The sequence below is a fragment of the Podarcis cretensis genome, assembly GCF_951804945.1.
Source record: "Podarcis cretensis genome assembly, chromosome: 6".
NCBI lineage: Eukaryota > Metazoa > Chordata > Lepidosauria > Squamata > Lacertidae > Podarcis > Podarcis cretensis.
The window spans coordinates 82,302,144-82,323,964 of NC_137175.1; the positions used below are offsets into that span (position 1 = coordinate 82,302,144).

At 42.4% G+C, this 21,821-nt stretch overlaps 1 protein-coding gene across 2 annotated transcripts in view; it reads right to left on the bottom strand.

Moving 5' to 3' along the window:
• CAMSAP2 (calmodulin regulated spectrin associated protein family member 2) overlaps positions 1–21,582 on the bottom strand; it is an 81,244-nt gene extending 59,662 nt beyond the window's left edge. The window contains exon 1 of one of the 2 annotated variants that reach the window (XM_079981062.1): positions 19,984–21,582. In XM_079981062.1, the coding sequence (XP_079837188.1) occupies positions 19,984–20,122 (139 nt within the window). In that variant the 5' untranslated portion in view covers positions 20,123–21,582. The remainder of the gene's footprint in view (positions 1–19,983) is intronic. The other variant, XM_079981063.1, reaches the window with a different exon arrangement.
• Between the last annotated feature and the right edge of the window lie 239 nt (positions 21,583–21,821).

Sequence of the window (21,821 nt, forward strand, 5' to 3'; positions counted from 1 at the left end):
AAATCCCTACATTTTATCATTTTTAGGAAGCGAAACACTCACATTACAAGACTGCCTTTCACTCCCCACCCTGAAGAACTTCCCAAAGCCTAACCTGGGGGTAAGAGGGGTAAATAATGCCAACTTTAATTATGCACATTAGCTCCTGCAGAGCTGCAATGGGTCAAATCAATGTTTTTGTATGCATTGGCTTACACCATCCTCAGGTCAAACTACACAGAATGTCAAAAATCCATGATTGAGATCCCATCCTTAAGGTTTGTTAGCATACAGATGCTTTGAAGATGGAGCAGGTGGTAGTAGGAATGGGGGTGTTTTAAAAAGCCCTTCCAGCTGCACCATTTCCCCAACAGAAATAGCCCCAGAACTGTCCCTAGTTCAGTGGGGAAATTTCAACCAGGCATCTGGAATGGGGGGGAAACTGTTCATATCCTCCTCCGGTGCCACTTCCCCACCCTTGTATTTTACCACTAGCCTGGTAGTCACAACGCACAGAATTCTACTGCATACTCCATCCCTCCTCAGCGCCCAGCAGAGACAGTTTGCTAAAGAAGGGGAGCTGCTTCCTCTGCACACAGCAGCTCTCTGTTCCTCCTCTGCCGCATCCAGCAGGCTAGTGAAAAAAGTGTGGAAGCTACTAATATTAAATGGCTGATTTACAAGGATGCACTTCCCCGATCTTCAAAGCAGCTGAATAAGGTTGTCAATTAGTTGTTGTTTTTAATGTGAGGTATTCCGATTACTGCTTTCCCACATTGTTCAGTCTGCTCCTCAGGGACACCATCCTACTTGATGGAGCAAAGCTAATAAGGAACTGACAAGTACTGAATGAGTTGCACAACATATGGGGGGGCACCCTTTTAAGTTTTTAACCACAACTTAAAGCAATTATTTACTGTTTATATGTTGTGGGGTTTGGTTTTGTGCTTCCTCCCTGGCACACAGCACAGAATCATAGAACTGTAGAGCTGGAAGGGACCACGAGGGTCATCTAGTTCAACCCCCTGCGATGCAGGAATATTTGCCCCATGTGGGGCTCAAACCCACGACCTTGAAATTAAGAGTCTCATGCTCAACCGAGCATTTTTTAAATGTGAAAAACTTCCAACCTGTGCCAGTTTATTAATATCATCTTTATCTATTATTGCACATTTGTGGAAACAAGATGGCATCTATTCCAGGCTGAATCCGCTAACTTTGGGGTCTGCAGCAAATTTCTGGGCAACCCTATTAATTTTGTTCATTTGTAGAAACTAAAATTATACAATAAATAATAAGCTGAATTTTGTCAACAGTATAACTAGGATCAACATCACTGCATTAGAATGAACCGGCTTTTGTCAAACGTGCCTGACATGAAATTAGAATATTCCTTAAACAACAGGTGGGCCCCATCAAACAGAAGAGGATGCCTTCACCCCCAATATGGCTCCCTTTTATCACATATACAGCCCAACAAGACAGCAACAAAAACCCACTGACAGTATGCGAAACAATCTGATTAACTTGACCCAACAATTCTGCCTGCCACACAAACAAATCTCACTGCAGCCAACTAAACACAACCAACCATGCCCTGCCCCCCCAACCTCTCTCACTACCAAGGAAATATAATAAACAAACAGAAAGAGAACCTACCCAAATGATGCTGACATAAAAACCCCAATACACACTAAATATAAGATAACCACTCCCCCCTTTTTCTTCTTCCCCAACCTTATTCTGTATACAACACCAATGTCTCACATCATATGTAACTGATATATGGAAAAGACTTTACAACCTAAGAAAAGAGATAATGCACGTACTTTTGTAAACAAAGAAAATCTTTAATAAAAAAAATTAAACAAACATACATGTGGGCCCATTTAGACAGTATGTCAAGGTCCAATCCTGCCAATAAAGAATGTTTTCTTCCTTCAACCACTATACCTGCGCCAGTACCCAAAATAGTACACACACACAAAAAGGCTGTGGAACATGTCATGAACAAGCTAACAACAACTATGCTTCTTATTGATTGAAATGTTTTTGGAGAGATCTACCCAAACCTGCAGGTGAGGTTGATTTTGAGGTTGACTTGGCACTTGCAGATTCAATTAATAGAAAATCCTGAAATATAGAGAGGGCATATAGGGAAGCTAAACTACTTTGACATGACGTGTCCATGCAGCTGCTGGGAACTCTACAAAATAATGCAACCTTCAGAGCACTTGCACAAACGAAATGCCATAAACTGAATTGACCATTGGAGGGAGGTAGCGGAAGGAAGAGGGTGTCTAAAAGACAAGACTGGTTTGGCGTTGATCAAAGAGGTTTATTAGAGTGTGCTGGGTTGAGATTTTTAATGCAATTCTGTCTGCAAGACTGTTTAAGTCCCCAAAACAAGAGCTTCCATGTCATGTTCACAGCTGCTGTACAGCACTCATTCTATGGGTACAAATAAATCAATAAATCAATAAATTGTTCAGTAGCACCTTATAGACCAACTAAGTTTGTTCTGGATATAAGCTTTCGTGTGCATGCACACATCTTCAGATACTGTATTTTTTCATTGATTTAAACTGCATCAAACCAACACGGCTACCTACCTGAATCTAGAATCTATGGGTACAAATACTGAAGATAAGGAGCGCCACATATATATATATATATATATATATATATATATATATATATGAACTCAGCAGCTAAGTTCTACATCTTTTGTCAGTTAATGGAATTCAAGCCCAGAAACCAAAATGATGTGGAGGACTGAGAAACAGCTGCCTCCTTCACTAGCTCACCTTGAAAATCAAGAGCAGAACCATGGCAATTAACTTACTTGTGGGAAATAGAACTGCCTTCAGAGTCTCATCCTGCCCACTTTGTACTCAGGGTCTAAAAGGAATTCTTATTTATTTATTTAGCCAGCAAAATCGCAAAGTGGTATTACAATGCTCACTTTGAACTTGCCCTACTTGGAGTGAAGTTCTTGTCTCACCCCACTTTAAGTAGGAGGTTACACAACCTCATTCTCCTAATGGTTGAGTCTTTACCAAGTGTTACTTTTCTAGAAAAAGAGGTGCTCACCATGAACTTCTCCCTTGTTCTCTTAGAATGGCAATGGCACCCACCTGAGAGGAGCTGAGCTGAGCTCCAGCTGGTAAAAAAATGCCCTAGTCTTTACATGAACTCCTGGCCACAAGCTTTGAGTAAAATTAGAACAACCATCTTTGTTCCACATTTGTCTCTACCCATATATCATTATTCACTGCACAAATTAAAGATCTCTACCTAAACAGGAAGAGGCTTTAGGTCATCTCTTTATACTATAGGAATGGTCAAGACGCAAATCCAATAACAACAAACATTCATATACTGCTTTAGTGAGTATGAAGTGTCCCACGGAATGACAGTAAGCCCTGCAGCGGACGGCAGCATTATCCCACCATAATTGCCTAAAGCCACCCAGTGAGATTGTACAAGAAGAAATCTGAACCCAGTATTTCCTGATTCAAAGTTTGGTTTTAACCCTATGTATGATATACAGTATGTGACTGACACAGCACCCGGAATCCTCTTCACCATCCACTTACTCATGCCAACCATTTCCTTGAAACATCAGCAACCGGGTCAGAAGCACCCTAGCTATTCCTCGGCAAGCATTGTAGGGAAATGTAATTTGAGGAGGATGGCTGAGATTTCCTTTGCCGGCAGAAGAGGCACTTACGAAGTGCCAATCTGGAACATCATAAAACATGTTCCTACTCTGCTGCCAGATACACTGGCACGAACATTCAGGATAATGCAGGTCAGAATAAACTGAAAAATACACACATCCACCCACTCTGGCACACAGAATAATGAACACAGTACTATTTTTACCTTCCAAACTGCATGGCTTTACATAAAAATAAAATACAATTGCACTGGTGTTGTTTCTGCCTACTCTAATTTTACAGCTATACTACCAGATTAGTTAAAGTCAGTTATCGGTAACTACTTCTCCTAGGTTTCAGTCAAGCCTTCTCCCTGACTTGCCCATGCTTCTATTCCATAGTTTTTGTTTTTATTCTGGAACATTCAATCATGTAAACCCTAAACTGCAGTCCGATGTGGTACAGCCTAATACAGGTTTTCTTCCTCATCTGCCATTTCTGAGAATTAAGCTTCTCTTTCAGGCAGATTCATTGTCTGAATTCAGATTCAGGACTAAACATGCAGTTTACAAGGAACCCCAGTGAGACTTGGGAGTCATATGCTTTCCTGGCAAGACTACAAAGGTGAACTGAAACTTTCTGTTTTTGATTAACTACAGTTTACTGTTTCACCTGAACCAAGAACCATGGTTAACCTTAACTATGTGTTGTTGAAACAAGCCAGCTTCACAGCCCATTGTTGGCTATTTAAGCAAACCAGAGCTAGCTAGCTAGCTAGCTAAACAAACAAACAAACAAACAAACAAATAAATAAATAAATAAATTATTATGTATACCCCGCCCATCTGGCTGGGTTTCCTCAGCCACTCTGGGTAGCTTCTAACAGAATATTAAAATACAATAGTCTATTAAACATTAAAAGCTTCCCTAAACAGGGCTGCCTTCAGATGTCTCCTAAAAGTCTGGTAGTTGTTTTTCTCTTTGACATCTGATGGGAGGGCGTTCCACAGAGCAGGTGCCACTACCGAGAAGGCCCTCTGCCTGGTTCCCTGTAACTTGGCTTCTCGCAGCAAGGGAACCACCAGAAGGCCCTTGGCACCGAGTCCAGAGTTGGGCAAAAAGATTCCTGCATTGCGGGGGGTTGGGCTAAATGACCCTCATGATCCCTTCCAATTCTACAATTCTAAGATTCTATGTTTTTCTTCGGATTTTAACACCAAATCAACTTAAAATGAAAAGGAGAACTTTCACTTGCCACTTTATCACCATACTGAAGGAGATGCGAGTTTTGAAGTTTTTAAAAAGAGATTCAGAATAATATTCATAGCCCCAGTGAAGTTCATTGAGATTTACTGTACAAACATAGCTTTGAAGAAAGAACAGGGATTGCTTATCTTCTACTATCAAATCAGAAAACCGCTACTTCCTTTATAGGGAGAAAAAACAGCTTGGCGAGTTACAGAGCCAACAACAAGCAGGAAGATCAACAAAAATGTCAAAGCCTTTTTTAAACGTATGTCTCATCTTTCCTGCCCTGCCTTGCTACACTAATTAGATTTTCTAAATTATCCTGTGATTCTCTTTACCATACCATTTTGCTCCTTCACAAGAACTGAAAATATACTTTCTGTTACAGTATCTTTTAAATAGAAGCAGGTTTGAAGAGGTTTTAAACATGTGCTCTTGTTTATATGGCTAATTTTTTTAAAAAAAACAGGACTCCTGACTCCCACTGAATTTAATTTTCTCTTCTGCAGAACGCATTCCAAAATAATCCCATTTCTGTAGATTAAGTTGCTTGAATTCACAAAGATTTGACTCAGAATAAGTATTAATGAACTATAATGACTATTCACCCTGCTTCCAAAAAATTTAGATACGAAAATTAATTGGCTTAATACTACAGCAGCTTACTTTCACTAATACTTGCGACCTGGGAATTTATATAGTACAGGCAAGATGAACCTATATCTGTATAAGTATTGGCAGTGAAAAAAGACATATTCTGTTGTTTCTAGTTGCCCAGAGCCACATGGGCATTTTCTCTCCTTGTACGATGTCTTCCTAAAGCAGCCTTCCTGAATGGCTGAAGGGAGGGCCTGGCAGTGGGCCAGAGTGAAAGCCCTTCACTGTTTTGGAATTTTAAGGTTGGTTATATATGGCATCTGGGAGGTGTCTTCTGGTTTCACTGATTAAAAATTTCGGGTACTTGGCTAGATCTGCTTGGCATTTGGTATCTTCCAGGTGCTGTTTGATGGTTTGTTTGTTTTTTGCTTGTTCATACTGTTGTAAATAAAAATATGCCCATTTCCCTTATGGGGTATCCAAGAGCCCATATAGAGTCCTTATATAGGTTCCCTATTGGTAGGAGAAAGTAACAGAGGCCAACCAGAGAATATTGAGAAGCAAAGCAGCTAGTAAGCTTGATCTTTATAGATCTGTTGCAACAGGGTGCTCCCCTCACTTGCAGGAAAGGAGGAGGACCCACAAAAATGCTGTGCAAGGGCTTATAAAGACTTTTGAAATTCCCATCCTCTAGATCAAGACCACGCCCAGAAACATTATGCATACATCACAGAAGGGGTGTAACCTAAGACCACCCCTCAGATACATCCCACCTACATCACAGAAATTTAAATGTTGTTTTTCTCTTGTCCTTGTTTATCTCCTGTCTGGCAGGTTACTTGATTGGATTTCCTTGGTAGCCTGGCCATTCTTTTGTAGTGATAAATAGTTCCTGGCCATGTCGCAGGCTCACACCCTATTCAAACAGAGACATACTCTTAAGACAGGATTTGTGAAAGAAAAGACAATGGGGAGGCTTTTCCAGTTTGACCTTGCAGAGAAAACATTTGCTCAGTTTAGGAATCAAAATGGTTCCAGGTTGGCCTTCCTGTGTTGATCTATGTATGTGCGGTTATGAACATTACCATATATCTAAGACCATAAAATTCCTATCACAATACCCCATGACAAGTAGGATCTGCAGGGTGAAGCCTAGAGTTATTATGTTTATCACTAAACATTTCCGTGTCGTTTGGAAACGGTTCTTAATAGTTAAGGGAGCAAGGCCACCAATGTACCATGGGCAAGGTTTGGGCCTTTTGCAAACCATGATTTTGGTTTTCTGATAATGTAGTTCTAGTCTGCTCTCCTTGCAATACGCTGCCAGTGTTTACATGCTTCTTTTAAGGCCTAAAGGAATTCTGGAGAGGGTTGCTGTGTCATCTGCGTAAAGCAGCACAGGGATATGCTTTCCTGATAGTTTCGGAGGGTTGAAGTTCATATTGTGGTAGAGGGGTACCATATCATTTATATAGAAATTGAATAAAATTGGGGCCAATATGCACCCTAGCTTGATACCTTTCTTGGTTTCAATTGCTTTAGATAGATGGCCCTGAGAGTTACATCGTATTTTTAACGAGGTCTCTTCATGTAGTGTGCGTATTAAGTATAGCAGGCGTCTGTCTAATGTGGAGGTCTCCCATAGCTTAATTCTGGATACAGAGTCCAAGGCTGCTCTGAAGTCAATTAAGGCCACATAGACCGAGACAGTGCTACTAGATGAGTACTTTTCTATTAGGCATTGAAGAACAAAACATTAGTCGATAGTTGAGCGGGCTTCTCTGCAAGTATACTTTCTAGTTCCAGCCAATCTTGGCATTTCTGTTGTAGATGTCTTACATACAGTTTACTTATTGTGTTAAGGAGATTGGTTGGTCTACAGTTTGCGGGATCCTCTTTCTTGCCTTTTTTGTATATTGGGACAATGACTGAAAGTCCCCAGTCTTTGGGAATACATTGATAAGTATCAATACATGTGTAAAGTGAGGCTAGGCTAGGGGCCCAGAAATCCAGGTTGTTTTTAATGACCTGTGCTTTCCCTTGTTTCAGTTGAGCTACCAGGCTCTTGGGTGGCGCTGTGGTCTAAACCACTGAGCCTTGGGCTTGCTGATTGGAAGGTTGGCGGTTCAAATCCCCGCTATGGGGTGAGCTCCCGTTGCTCGGTCCCAGCTCCTGCCAACCTAGCAGTTCGAAAGCACATCAAAGTGCAAGTAGATAAATAGGTACCGCTCCGGCGGGAAGGTAAACGGCGTTTCCATGTGCTGCTCTGGTTTCGCCAGAAGTGGCTTATTCATGCTAGCCACTTGACTTGGAAAAACTGTCTGTGGACAAACGTCAGCTCCCTCGGCCAGTAAAGCGAGATGAGTGCCGCAACCCCAGAGTCATTCATGACTGGACTTAATGGTCAGGGGTCCTTTACCTCTTTACAAGGCTCTCGATCTATGTCCTTATTACAGGGCCCCACTTTGGGAGGTTCGCTATGTTTTGAGTAATTTGGCCTCTCCACCATCCCACCTTGTAGAGTTCCTGAAAATGTGTCTCCCATAACCTTGGCGGGATATAACATTCTGTCATTGGCAATCTGTTAGTTTGGGAGAGTCTTATGCATCATATAGATTAACAAAAGCTCAAACGTAACCAAATCACAAATGTCTACAGATTTAAACTAAAAATAAACTTATTTTGGGGGGTAATCTTAAAAGAAAAGAAAAGATGAGAATGCTACTTTATACAGAATACACTGTCCAAATTACTTAATGACCTTCATTTCTTCCTAGTGCAGGCTTCATACTGTATAGGAATATTAGGCATAAAAACATTTCTACTGTAGCTTTCTTTCAACAATGAATTTTGAATTAAAAAAACACACATTCATGTTATGTCGCTCATTCATAAATTTGGAGCTTTGAATTAGGTTTGTACAGCTGAGTTTGTCCAGTTGAGTTAAGCATAACGACATTTGGGAAACGGTAAGTCTGCTCTGATCTTAGTATAAGTTGATGGAGTGAATACCTAACCACTGCAGCTCAGAAACCATGTGAATCCGAATCCTTACAGCAGATAGCACTCCTAAGGGATAACTAGATGTGATGGTGCAGCTGTGTGTACTCATCTATCACACTCATGTAAAAAGCAGAGGCTGGGGAAAACTGTGAGGAACATTTTGGCACTTTGTAAGGATTCCAAGCACCTTAGCAGTAGACAAGGCCCAGCCTTCTTCCTAATGGTTCAGGAAGATGATCACTCCTACAATCACACTGAACTGGGGGAGCACAACAAAACAACACTCCAGCCTTATTCTTGAGCTTGGAGCTGCAAAGGAAATAAAGGATCACTCCCACATTTTCAGTGCTTCTGAGGCCTTTCGAGTTTATCCCAAACACAGGAAAACTACTGTGAAACACCTCCACCCTTTCCTCAGCTTCAAGCTGAAAAAGAGAGCTGGGGGTTGTTGTGGTGCATTTCCAAGAGCACAGAGTGCTTCGTTGGAGATGATAACCCATTCCTTCTCCAGCTTCTGGGTTGAGGTTCACCACACTCACCAGAGGGAGAGGTGGGAACATTTACCCTGGCAAACCTGCAGATCTCTGGTAAATTGATTTGGTATGGAGAAGTGCTTCCTTTGGTCTGTCCTGTACCTCCTGCCTATCAATTTAATTAGATGACCAACCATATCCTAGTCCTTTAGGAGAGACATGTTTCTCTCTCTTCTCATTCACTCCCTCACCCACAGCTTTCTTCTTTCTAGCGTCTCAACATCTTTTAGACTTTCATTGCACAACAGATGCTTTGAGTCTTGATCACTTAGTTTTCCTTTCCTTTGTTAGCTCTACAGTATCGTATTTTTTTAAACTGAGGGATACTTCAGAAGTAGACTGCAATCTGGCATTAAGAAAATAATTTGAAGCTCCAGTGGACATGCCTCAAACAGCTTCTGGAGATACAGATATAAAGAGGACATCTTGGGTCGTGAAAATGAACAGTGTACACTTAGGAATTCTAGCTAACCTATTTCCACTTGCATAAGTACCATGGATGTGCACCATGGGTTTTAGCTTTAAGCAGAATTAAATAAATAAATAAATAAATAAATAAATAAATAAAGCATGTAGCAGTTGTGAACATGGGGCTCCCACCTCAAGTTTACAATAAGCCAGTAACTAGGAACCCGATACTAAATTTGGTAAATTAATGTTCTGCTTGCTTCTCTGCTATCCCAAAGGGCTATGAAGTCAGACAGGAAAGCTAATGAGCAGTTTTAACTAGCTATTTGTGCACATACTGGCTTGCCATAAGTATAACGTTGGTAAGATTATCAACTGAAGTTAGTAGGAATGACTTTAAGATGGAGGAGAGATAGCATCAGGAAGTAATTTATGTTCCAGTTTCAGAAAGCATTTACCACAAAGAGGCTGAAGTCTTGATTATAGAAACACAGCTCAGTTTTATGTCGCTCTGAAGATTCTGCGGTAGAAGCAGAGGTTACCCCTGGGAGCAGCCTATACTACACAAAGCAGGCAAAGTTGGACAGCTCTGCTGCTTATTTCTTTAGGCACAGGCAACTAAGATGAGACACAGGCAACCCCACCTCTGTTCTGTCCTTACCTCACCGGTAAGTGGCACTCCTGAAGCACTGGTGCCCAGAGCTTATCTTGAACCTCTGGCTCTATATAGAACAAAACATTCCCAAGTGCAAGATACAATACAGATCTCTGGATCTCTGCCCCAAGTTACTGGCAAGAAAAATGAAGGTTTAAGAAAGATCCCTTGCTTCTCAATTTAACCAATAATTAAAATCCTTTGATGCTACTAAATATACACAGAGCAGTACTCAGCAGAACCATAAAGCAGTACAATATGATCCTAAAAATACAATCAATTTCTAAAAGCTACAGCAGACATAATACAACCAACACTATAACAAAACAACAACAAACCTTAACAGCAGCAAGACTAATAATAATAATTGTACTTATTATTCTTATTTATATGCAGCCCATCTGACTGGCATTAAACTTGGCAACCATAAAACTAAGTGTTGCATATTAATAGCCTGTCAAAATATGACACTGAGTTTTGATGGAAGAAACACAAGAGGAAGCCTCATGAAGTTCAATCAAGAGAGTATCCAGGGTTGCACCACCACAAAAAGGTCCAATTTCTTGTGCTCACTCAGTAAAGGTTCCACGATGACACTAACAGCAAAGCCTCTCAATTTACCTTGATTCCATGGCAGATCTACTATATGGGAGCGAGTGGTCCCAAGCGAAACCTTGCCCTAAGCATTGAAGGCAAATAGGTGGGGAAAGAGCTCACATGGTCTTTGCCAGAATGGGCTGCTTCAGTCAGCAGGTGGGGAATGGGGTGGGGAAACACATTTTATTTAAAGAAATAAATCTACAAAGTCCACAGCTCTATTTATACAAGTTCTCCAAGAAGAGGGAAGCTAAAAGTAAAAACAAAATTTAAACAATAAAATTGTAGCTGATGAATAGCTACAAACCATCCAAATCATTCAGCAAATAGATAAAGCATTAATTTCCAGAATATTTATAGATGGAAACAAAAGGAAAAGTGGGGGTCTTAGCTGTCCATGTTTTTTTCTCCTAGATTTTTTAAATAAAAAACAAATTTTTATTGATTTTTAGATAAATGTAAATACAGTAACCATTAAACACTTATCCAGCAGTACAGCTAATGGTGTTTGTTTTATCCATTGACCCTAGACATACACATTCAAACATATGGCCCTCTAGAGGTTGTTGGTCTCCTCCAGCTCCCATCACCACAGCCACTTTTTGCAAAGGGAGCCCTATCACACCACCTTATAGTAGTCTGGTTCAGAAGAGGTATGTGGGAGGTGTCTTTTCCAGAAAGAGGAAGAGCTGCTTTATCATCTACAACTGAGAAGACGCACACCTACAAATCCAGGAGGATGCCCAGGAGGAAGCACTTCCAGCCTGCAAACCTGCTGCTTACTTTAGTGCAACACACACCTTTCCAGTTGAAATTGTTTTGCGTGGGGTTTCAACTTATTTACCTTACTCAGTTGACTACTAACCTCAGGCAGTTGTTCAAGGACGGGACTGCCACTGCTGGTTCATATGGAAATGAAATATATATATTTAGCCTTGAAAAGCCCTCAAGGAATTCCAGAGGGAGGGGGGAAGACAACAGAACCACCCTAAGTACACATAGGGACAAACATTTTTATTTATTTTTTGGCTTGTGCTTAAAGTGCACAAATTCTGTAAGTACATAGCTCTTTTTTTATTATGATATGCCCCAGTGGGGAACATCAACATAGTTAACTTGCAGAAGGATGGGAGGCAAGGTAGCGATAGAACAAAGAAGAATAAAGCTATAGGATAGTCTAATTTAGTTGCTGAATCGATGTAACAGAAACAGGCAAGTTTCTGCAAAGGCAGTGGCACACCAGAGATCCACAAAGTCAGATTGATATCCAGGAATAATCTACAAGACGGATGTAGAAGAAGCAGCTCCCAAATAAACAAGTACAAATCATCATCAAGGATGTACAACCCATCCTGGACAATGGAACTTCCCTCTTACAGGTCTTGGGGTGATAGGTCAGTCCTTGTTTACAGACACCCATCTAACCTAAAACAGCTACCCACCAGCAACAACAGGCCACAGAAAAGAGGCACAAACACAAGCATCAGGCCCTGCAATATATCCAAACACCAGTTTGATCCCCAAATCTATCTCCTCAGCAATGCTATTACAGATCCTAATAATGTTAACGACAATATCAATGATTTATTCATCTGCTCCATTTTCCACTGTTACATGCTACTATCTGCTGGCAAATGAGACAAACAGCCCAGTCCCTACATAAAATACAAATCTCACAACAGAAATGGCAATATTCAGAAAACAGCATCCCAAGAGACACTGCCACAGACCTTAAGGTGGCCTTTCTCAAACAGTGGAACTTCTAAGGAGAGCTGCTGAACTGCAATTTATCAAACAATTTAATTCTATCAACTGTGACTTGAATTTGGTTAAACGTTTTTTATCACACTGCACGCGTTAATTAGGATTTTTGTGCCATCACTTACACATTCTTTGTGAATGGTCATGGGTAAAATAGGTCATGTACCGGTACTTCCTGCATTTAACTTCCCTCTGTTTACAATTGTCTCCATAGCCGTATATAGGCCACTTCTGGGCAACTCACAGAAATAATTCATGATTCTGATGAGTGGAATTCTAAGTGTATGGATTTTGCACCTAGCGCCATTGGTAGGTTCCAGCAAAAACAAAGCAGATTCTCCAAAACTGTCATCTGCCCAACTGTGTTTTAGACCAATAACGATATTCATTTCCAGACTATCGCCCAATTACTTGTAGTGCTGAATGATTTTTAAATAAGATACATTAAAATCCTGATTTGAAGTGACAAGCAGAAAGCCGATCTGCTGAAAGGCAGCCTATTAAAAAAAAAAAAAAAAAAAAAAAAAGGATACAAGACCACCCAAGCGCTTACAAGCGTGATGACTTTTCTAGCCTTTTGGAACAAAATCAGACATGACATCAGGAGGTGCATACGCTGTGGGGCCAATTCTAGCTTTGAGGAAAGGACAACTTAAAGCTCAAGTGGCACAGGAGCAAAGTAATTGCAAGCATCATGTCACCTTGCTACTAGTGCTACATGGTTAGATGATGATGACAAGGTAAGAGATGCATCTCAGTAAAAGACAAAGTTAAGAATTCTACCTCCTGCCTCACTCAAGATGGGCCAATATCACACACATACTTGTGCAGCTATCACAGTGCTGCCAATCTGGGTCCTATGAGTAACATTCATGTCGGCATGGCCTTTGCCTATAGAGTAGTAAATAAAATAAAAAATGGTTCTGAAAACATGATTTACTACACTGCTTTTAGTGTGATAAGGTAGTGAAGTTTACAGTTAGGCTGGAATGAGGTGGTGAGATTTGCCTGTCAACCATGCATTTGTCTCCATGACAGTTGTCCAACAAAATACATTACTCTGCTCATTAACTGTTTGCCTTGAGGTGTTCTTCCATGAACCCTATCCATCCAAACACCAAGATGCTCCACAATAAATTCTACTGTAGTGCATAGCTTTGCCTTCTTTAGGCACTTAATAAAAATTGTATAATTTTACTAGAAGCGATGCATGGAGCAATAAGCTAGGTGCTTGTTGGCACTTCATCTAATCCAAGAGTTGACCCCTAATTGCTTCCACATGTTACATAACAAAAAAGGTTACTTGGGTTGTTATAAATATTCATAGCATTGATATTTTATTTAGCATTTCATAATTAACCTATTATACATGGAGATACTTTTCTTATATATATTTCTAACCATAAATATTACTATTTATTATAATTTTAAAGTAGATTAAAAACAAAAGAGAATACGCTTTTAAAATGTACCACAGAATCTGTGCAATACATCAACATAAAAGGCAAATCAATGTGGAAAAAAAGTTTCTTGATGGTACAAAGTTTGAATTCCACACCTTTGCTGAATGCAGATTGCAAGTTGTGACGTCCCCAAGTTGTAAAGATGTATTGCAGTGTGTCTACCAAACATGGGGGTAGATATTTACATTTTAGTGAAAGGAGTATTTGACTTGGATCCAAGATGTTCTAAGTTAAGGCAAAGCAAGTAATTTGTCAGGCCCTAACAGTGCATGTCCAACTTAAACTGCTTTACACCAGACAAACATTCATTTTGAAGGAGCCAGGTTGAAAATACACCTCTGGAACTCATCTTCAGAACCTTTTCTAGCACACAGTAAATAGAAGGCAAATAGAAGGGGAAGAAATGGAGGCAGTGAGAGATTTTACTTTCTTGGGCTCCATGATCACTGCAGATGGTGACAGCAGCCACGAAATTAAAAGACGCCTGCTTCTTGGGAGAAGGGCAATGACAGGCCTAGACAGCATCTTGAGAAGTAGAGACATCACCTTGCCAACAAAGGTCCGTATAGTTAAAGCTATGGTTTTCCCAGTAGTGATGTATGGAAGTGAGAGCTGGACCATAAAGAAGGCTGATCGCCGAAGAATTGATGCTTTTGAATTATGGTGCTGGAGGAGACTCTTGAGAGTCCCATGGACTGCAAGAAGATCAAACCTCTCCATTCTGAAGGAAATCAGCCCTGAGTGCTCACTGGAAGGACAGATTGTGAAGCTGAGGCTCCAGTACTTTGGCCACCTCATGAGAAGAGAAGACTCCCTGGAGAAGACCCTGATGTTGGGAAAGATGGAGGGCACAAGGAGAAGGGGGCGACAGAGGACGAGATGGTTGGATAGTGTTTTCGAGGTTACCAGCATGAGTCTGACCAAGCTGCGGGGGGCAGTGGAGGACAGGAGTGCCTGGCGTTCTCTGGTCCATGGGGTCACGAAGAGTCGGACACGACTAAACGACTAAACAACAACAATTGCAGTGTGTCTACCAAACATGGGGGTAGATATTTACATTTTAGTGAAAGGAGTATTTGACTTGGATCCAAGATGTTCTAAGTTAAGGCAAAGCAAGTAATTTGTCAGGCCCTAACAGTGCATGTCCAACTTAAACTGCTTTACACCAGACATACATTCATTTTGAAGGAGCCAGGTTGAAAATACACCTCTGGAACTCATCTTCAGAACCTTTTCTAGCACACAGTAATGGAAGTATTTCTTTAAAAACCAACAAGAAAATCTTATGCAAAAAGCCATTGATTGTCAATTAAAACCAATCTAACATTATGTTGGGACAGAGCCAGTAAACCAACTTACTCTGCTGAATTACAGCAATCAACAGGTACTACTGAAATGTATCAGAGCCACAAGATCCCTGAATGAATACTGCATTTTACCTCAGTGGAGTATTCAAAATAATTAACTAACAAAAAAGTAACTAAACTTTATTTGCTTTACAGAAATGACAGTGTTCAAAAAATACTAGATTGTGGGTTGCTAGTGAAGTCTAATTGCAATTTATACAATCAGACACGTAGTTGAACAAATGTAACTTTTTTTACTATAAATAACCTTTCAAAGGGTTAATAAAGTGAGGCTTTTTCAAGTTGTCAGTGCCAATTAACCTAGAATTGTGAAAGAAGAAATGGGCTGCAGCTGTAAGAAGCAATGCTAACTCCTGGGTCAAAATGTTGGACAAGACAGGTAAGCTCCAAAGACTAATTTTTGTAGGCCTGCTACAATTCAACTCATGAAACCACACTTCATATATAAAACTGTCATTACTTTTGTATTTGTAGTCTTGGAGTACAATGTCTACTTTCAAAAACAAATAGCCTATTCACTCTTCAAAGAAAGGGAGAGGAACCTCTGGCTTGTGGGCTACGCTTAGCCTGCCAGGGGGGTTCCCTTTGGCTCATGATGCCATTAATCCCCAAGCCATGCCTACCTGTCACTCAGCTGACATAACTGGGTGATGTCAGCTGATAGGCGGGGGGGGGGGGGAGGAGTTCAATCATGCTGACTGCTGGTGAAGCAGACCCCTGCAGAGAGCAAAACTGAAGTATCCACTAATTAGCTGGTGAGCAGAATTCCATCCTACCAGGTCCTGCTACATTTGTGGAGAACACAATGGCAAAGAAGACCCCTCTCCCCACACTGCAAGTCAACACTGCAAGTCAGGTGGGTCTGACAGCCCATGTATCAGTCACCTGACATCATGATGACATCATCTCCACCTCTGGCTGAAAGGCAAATGGATCTTTTGTGGCATATGCGTTCGCAGGCTGATGCTGGAGCATACAGTTGCAGCCAATGATCAGACTGAGCAACCACGTTCACCCGTCACAATAAGCAGCCCGAGTTGCTGTCTTATTGTGGTTCACTGTGCACAAATAATGTACTTGTGCACGTGGCCCAGCCATTTCCACTTCACTTCTTTCATAAGCGCAAGCAAGAGAAGCAAATCAGAAAACTACAATAAAGACAGGCTTCCTATTACATCCAAACCCGGGATCACAGTTTCTTGCTTCCCAAGAAGCCAGGATTTCTAAGCCAACAACAAACCATGACTTAAGGCTGGCGAACAGTTATGGCTTTTACAAAGCAACAAAGTTTAAAAAGGGTACAAGCCAATACTTAATTTAAATCTGCACCCTTGATATATATAGATTAATGGGCCCAATAAAACTTTTAAGAAGAATACATATAAAACCTGCAGGTCTTACATCCAGTATTTGGACATTAATAGAAAATTGAACTTATTTGCGGCTTCCTGGTTTGCTTCTCCCACATGTAGCAGGGGAGGAGTGAAGAGGGAGCGATTGGGAAGTGCGCAGCAGCATGCTCCTTATGCACAATAAACCATTAAAAGCCAGTAAATCTAAACAAAGGCACAGTGTAAGTTCCTCTTGTCCCACTAGGGGAATCAAATAAGCTGTGCATCTTTACAGGCAGACAACCCATTTTAGGTATCAAAAATAAGCCAGTGAACTTTTCCATCCCTAAGAAAAAGTGGAGGTTAATGGGTCTTCAGGTTACCCAACTGATGGAATAGGTCAAGAACAAACATATGCAGTACTTCTGAAACACAAACCACTTCACCATTCCAATTCAAGGATCAAGGAAAGGATTAATTGAATAAAGTCACTTGAAACAATCAAAACAATGGCAGACATTATACAAACAGCACATTTACACACTGATAATTGTTTCTCTCAGCAGGAAGCAAAAATGTCTATAAAGCAAATTATGGCTTTCTCTGTGAAGAGGAGTAACAAAATCCATTTGAAATAAAGGATGTTCTTACTGTCTTTGCTGTGTACACTGTTCTTCAACATTCTACTTAGGTACAAAGAGGATATTATTTCACTCTTTCATACTGTATGTCTTATTCCCAACTTTCTGTTCCATCTTCAAGTTAATGTGGAAGGCTTACTTGAACCCATTTGATTAAGATTACTTATATGCCACTTTTCTAGCATCAGCTGTGCCCAAAGTGGCTTACAACAAACATTCAAAACATCATAGAGAGCATGTCAATAAATTTAAAAATGGCAAAATAAACAATTTAGCAAGCATAGAATAAATCCAATATTACTAAAAAACAAAAAAATATAGGTTTAAGTATATAAATACAAAGCAGAACAAGAGCTAATTGACAATTAAGTTTCTGGTACTGTACTGGTCTTCCTGCACTCCCAGAAGCCTGGCTTAAATAAGAGTTTCAAAGGGAGGAGTTCTCTTACCAGGCTAAATAGCGTACAGCTATCTTTCATATTCTTACTCTAGAGGAGGCTGGCAGCAGCAAAAGGCAAATGCTGGAGAACATAATGATGGTCAGCTGCTTCCCCAACCTCCTGGAAGTGCCAACTGCTGGTACAGTTCTTAAAGGTAAAGGTAAAGGTAAAGGTACCCCTGCCCGTACGGGCCAGTCTTGACAGACTCTGGGGTTGTGCGCCCATCTCACTTAAGAGGCCAGGGGCCAGCGCTGTCCGGAGACACTTCCGGGTCACGTGGCCAGCGTGACATCGCTGCTCTGGCCAGAGCCAGAGCCAGAGCCAGAGCCAGAGCCGCACACGGAAACGCCGTTTACCTTCCCGCTGGTAAGCGGTCCCTATTTATCTACTTGCACCCGGAGGTGCTTTCGAACTGCTAGGTTGGCAGGCGCTGGGACCGAGCAGCGGGAGCGCACCCCGCCGCAGGGATTCGAACCGCCGACCTTTCGATCGGCAAGCCCTAGGCGCTGAGGCTTTAACCCACAGCGCCACCTGCGTCCCTGTGCCACCTGCGTCCCTGTTCTTACTGCACTTCAAAACACCTAAGCAGCACAGTTCAGAAGGAAAGGGTCATATCACCAGGAAAGATGACTTACAACAGGCTCCCATATCCCAATTTCAACTGCCTGCAATCTAACATACTTCAGTGTCCCATACTTATTCCACAGGCAGTTGCTGTAGTTAGATCAATGCAATAAGCTAGCACCTTAGCAGAGTTAAAGATAAAAGATTGCCTTGCTTGTGTCCCCCCCCCCCCATAACAACAAATTGCATATCCCCATGTTGAAAATAAATTATTCTTTAATTATTCCTGATTCTATATGCATGTCTGCTTGGAAATGCTCACAGTGAATTCAGTAGGACTTACTGCCCAGAATGAGCCTTAGGGCTCATCCACACATCTTCTCTGTACTTGATTACTGTACTCTTGATGACTAGCAACTGAAAATGCAGGAATGCCGTTTCACTTGTTTACCAGACAAGAATGATTTCAACATTACCACAATGTGTTAATTAAGATGTTTTCATGATTCTACCTGCAGAACTGAATCTTAAGAGGAGTGGGGGAAGAAGAATGTTACACCATTTCAGAAACTTCCCATAGTTAGTTGTCTACAAATTTCCAATAAATCAGCATTTTCTTACACAAACCCATGATAATTAGAGAGTAGGGGGGAAAATATGTTTTGCAAAGCACTGAGAAAGATAGTCTGCAGCATCCACAACTAAAACAAAACAAAACACTTATTTGATGGCCTATGATAGGACTTGCTATGGTTTGGTTCATTTCCGTGATGTCTGGATAACCATCTGAGGCACCCCAAAGGCCTTTTGTCATGTCACACTCTGCCAGTTTCCAGATGAAATGTTTTAAAAAACACACAAAACCCCCACATATTTTTGCCCTGGTACAATATGCAACAATGCCCTGGCTTCAAATGCAACAGTTGCAGAATTGCAAGGAAGAGGAGGAGGAACCTTTTCCTGTTATTCTAAAATTATGGGCTTGCTACTTCACCTTTCTTTTGGAAGAATCATCACTGGTTATTAATGCATGCTATTTAAGAATAACCCATTCAAAAGCTAAATGTGTGTGTGTGTGTGTGTGTATACATATATAGCCTAAAATCCTTTGTTCGGAAAGCAATCTATTGCAAATAACAAAGCTAGCCTTCCACAAGGCCTAGATGATAAGCAACAGGAAGTCTCTCACCTTTTAGAGAGTATTCAAAGATTCACTTCAATACAATCAAGCAATGGGAATTCCTCATAGGCTGTGAAAGGTGACAAGTGTCATGAAATGCCCTTCTCTCTGGAGGGAACCTCCAGCTCCCACTGACCCAACTGACTGCAGGCTATCCTCAGATGTCAAAAACTAACAACGCCCATACATTTCTCCCATTTTCTGTGCCAGCTACTAAATGGAAAAAGGTGTATATTTTATGACAAGGGGAGGAGGGAAGGGGAGGAGGGAACTGCCTGCACATATCATCTTGCAAGATCTGCATTTTAAGAATTCACAGAAATACAAGTTGCCATTTATCTTTCATGAAAACAATAGCAGCACCCCCAAAATGAGATTAAATATTGCACAAGCAAAAACACAACACACACCCAGGTTACTTATCATCTATACCACCACCATCCCCTTCCCTGGCACAGTCCCCCAACGGCTGGATGATTCACCCCTGTAAGGAGAACCAAGTCAAGAATGACGGATGAGGAAAAGGGAGGTGATAAGAAGACATGCTAACCTACCTGTCCCGAAGGCTTTGGCCACCAGCCACGCTAGATTACAGGCGATTTTCGCTCTGTTGAAGTCGTAATGATCAAAGGGTTTGATGGCAGGGACAATGAACGTCTTTCTCATTTCCTTGACGTCTGCGGCATCCCCCATTTTCCTTCCCTCCCCCCCACACCCCGGGCCCACAGAGCCTTAATTTTATTTTATTTTCAAAAAATCGATTTACATGATTCACCTTCTAGAAGGCAACCTTCAATATATAGAGAGATATATTATATATAGATGTATATTTTAAAAAATCTAGTTATAGGTCTTCCTTCCTTCTCTTTTTAGGAGACCGTAGCAACGGAGGATGGAGGCGGTGCAGCGAACTCAGCTGTGTTTATGGGGCGAAATCCCCCCCGCCACCGCTTCCCCTCCCGCTGCATAGGAATGTGAAAGAAATGCCCTCTTTTTCTCCTTCTCCCCCACCCTACGCCCCCCCACCCCAGGGCCCTTTGTCCGAATGCCCTTTTCCCGATTCCAAACAAATAAATTGCAACCGCAGCCGATGGCCAGCTCGGAGACTCCTCGGGCGAATGGTGAGGATTATTGCTGCTGCTGCTATTATTAATTATTCTGGTTGCTTCTTCTTTTTGGAAAGAGAGTCTTCCCCACAAGCCTGAGGAGGAGGCTCCTGCTCGGCTCGGCTCTCCCCTCCGAAATGCAGAGGGGGCGGGGAAAAGGGGCCAGACTCTGGAGGGAGGCGGCCGGGATTTTCCTGCAGCGGCTCGGGAGGAAGCGGCGCCCAAGGCAGGGAGATGTCCGGGCGCTCCAGATACGGCTCTCCAAGCGGGAAGACGAGGGAGGCACCCGGCGGCCGAGCCGGCCGCGGCGCTTGTCAGTGCTCCTCCCGGCGCTCTGAGGGCCGCCTCGCTTTCTCCGGCGTCGCCCCTATGTCGCCCCCTTCCCAAGCTTCGCCACAGCTCCCCTTCCTCCTCCTCCTCCTCCTCCTGCCGCGCTCAAGACTGAGGAAAGCAGCCGCGCGCAAAGACGCATGCGCGCTCTCCTGGCTAGCCGCTGCCCCCTCCTCATCGTGCGCGCTTCCCGGGCTTGGGCGGAGCTGCCGGGAGAGGAGACGGGGTGGGGTGGGGGATAGACCAAGGGGGAGGCGCAGAGGGGTGTTGCCTCCCCCCCCCCGCACCGACGCCCGGCTTGGGGAAACGGAGGGTCACGTGGCCGGTACAATGGGGCATTCTTGACGCGCGCGCTCCAGCTCACCATCATCTGGTTCCAAGGCGCCTCAGCGACCAGGGCGGAGGCTGGCCCACCAGCAGGGCGCACGGGGTGGGGTGGCAAATGGGGAGGGCCTCTGGCAGCTGAAGGCCTGGGGCAGGCGGGCGGGCGGGCGGGTGGGCGCGCGGCGGAGCCCAGCCGCTCTCTGCACAGGAACAGGCTGAGAAGCAACAAGGCAGCTCTCGGGCATGCATTGGCACCGGCGATGCCCCATGGTAATTATAGACTTAATAGTCTTCCCCCGTCGCCGTCTTTTGGGTAATCATCATGTCTATTATTAGCTCACCTAGTTCAAGAGACGTTAGCCCTACTATTGGGGGGGTACTCCTCATTTTATTGACGAGGATCCCCCTCCCCCCGGATTTCTACCGCAGAGTCCTGCCTTCAGGGCATCAATGACTGGCAGGCCCATTCTGGAGCGCGGTATTTTTTTTTTTTAGTTGCATTTGACTGCACTGTGGGAAATGTTGGCCAATTCGTGAAAAATAGATATTTTTTAAAAACGCGCATATGTGTCTACATCTTAGTGTCTGGGCCACAGAGCAATTGCAATCGGTTAATTATCCTTTTTTTAAAA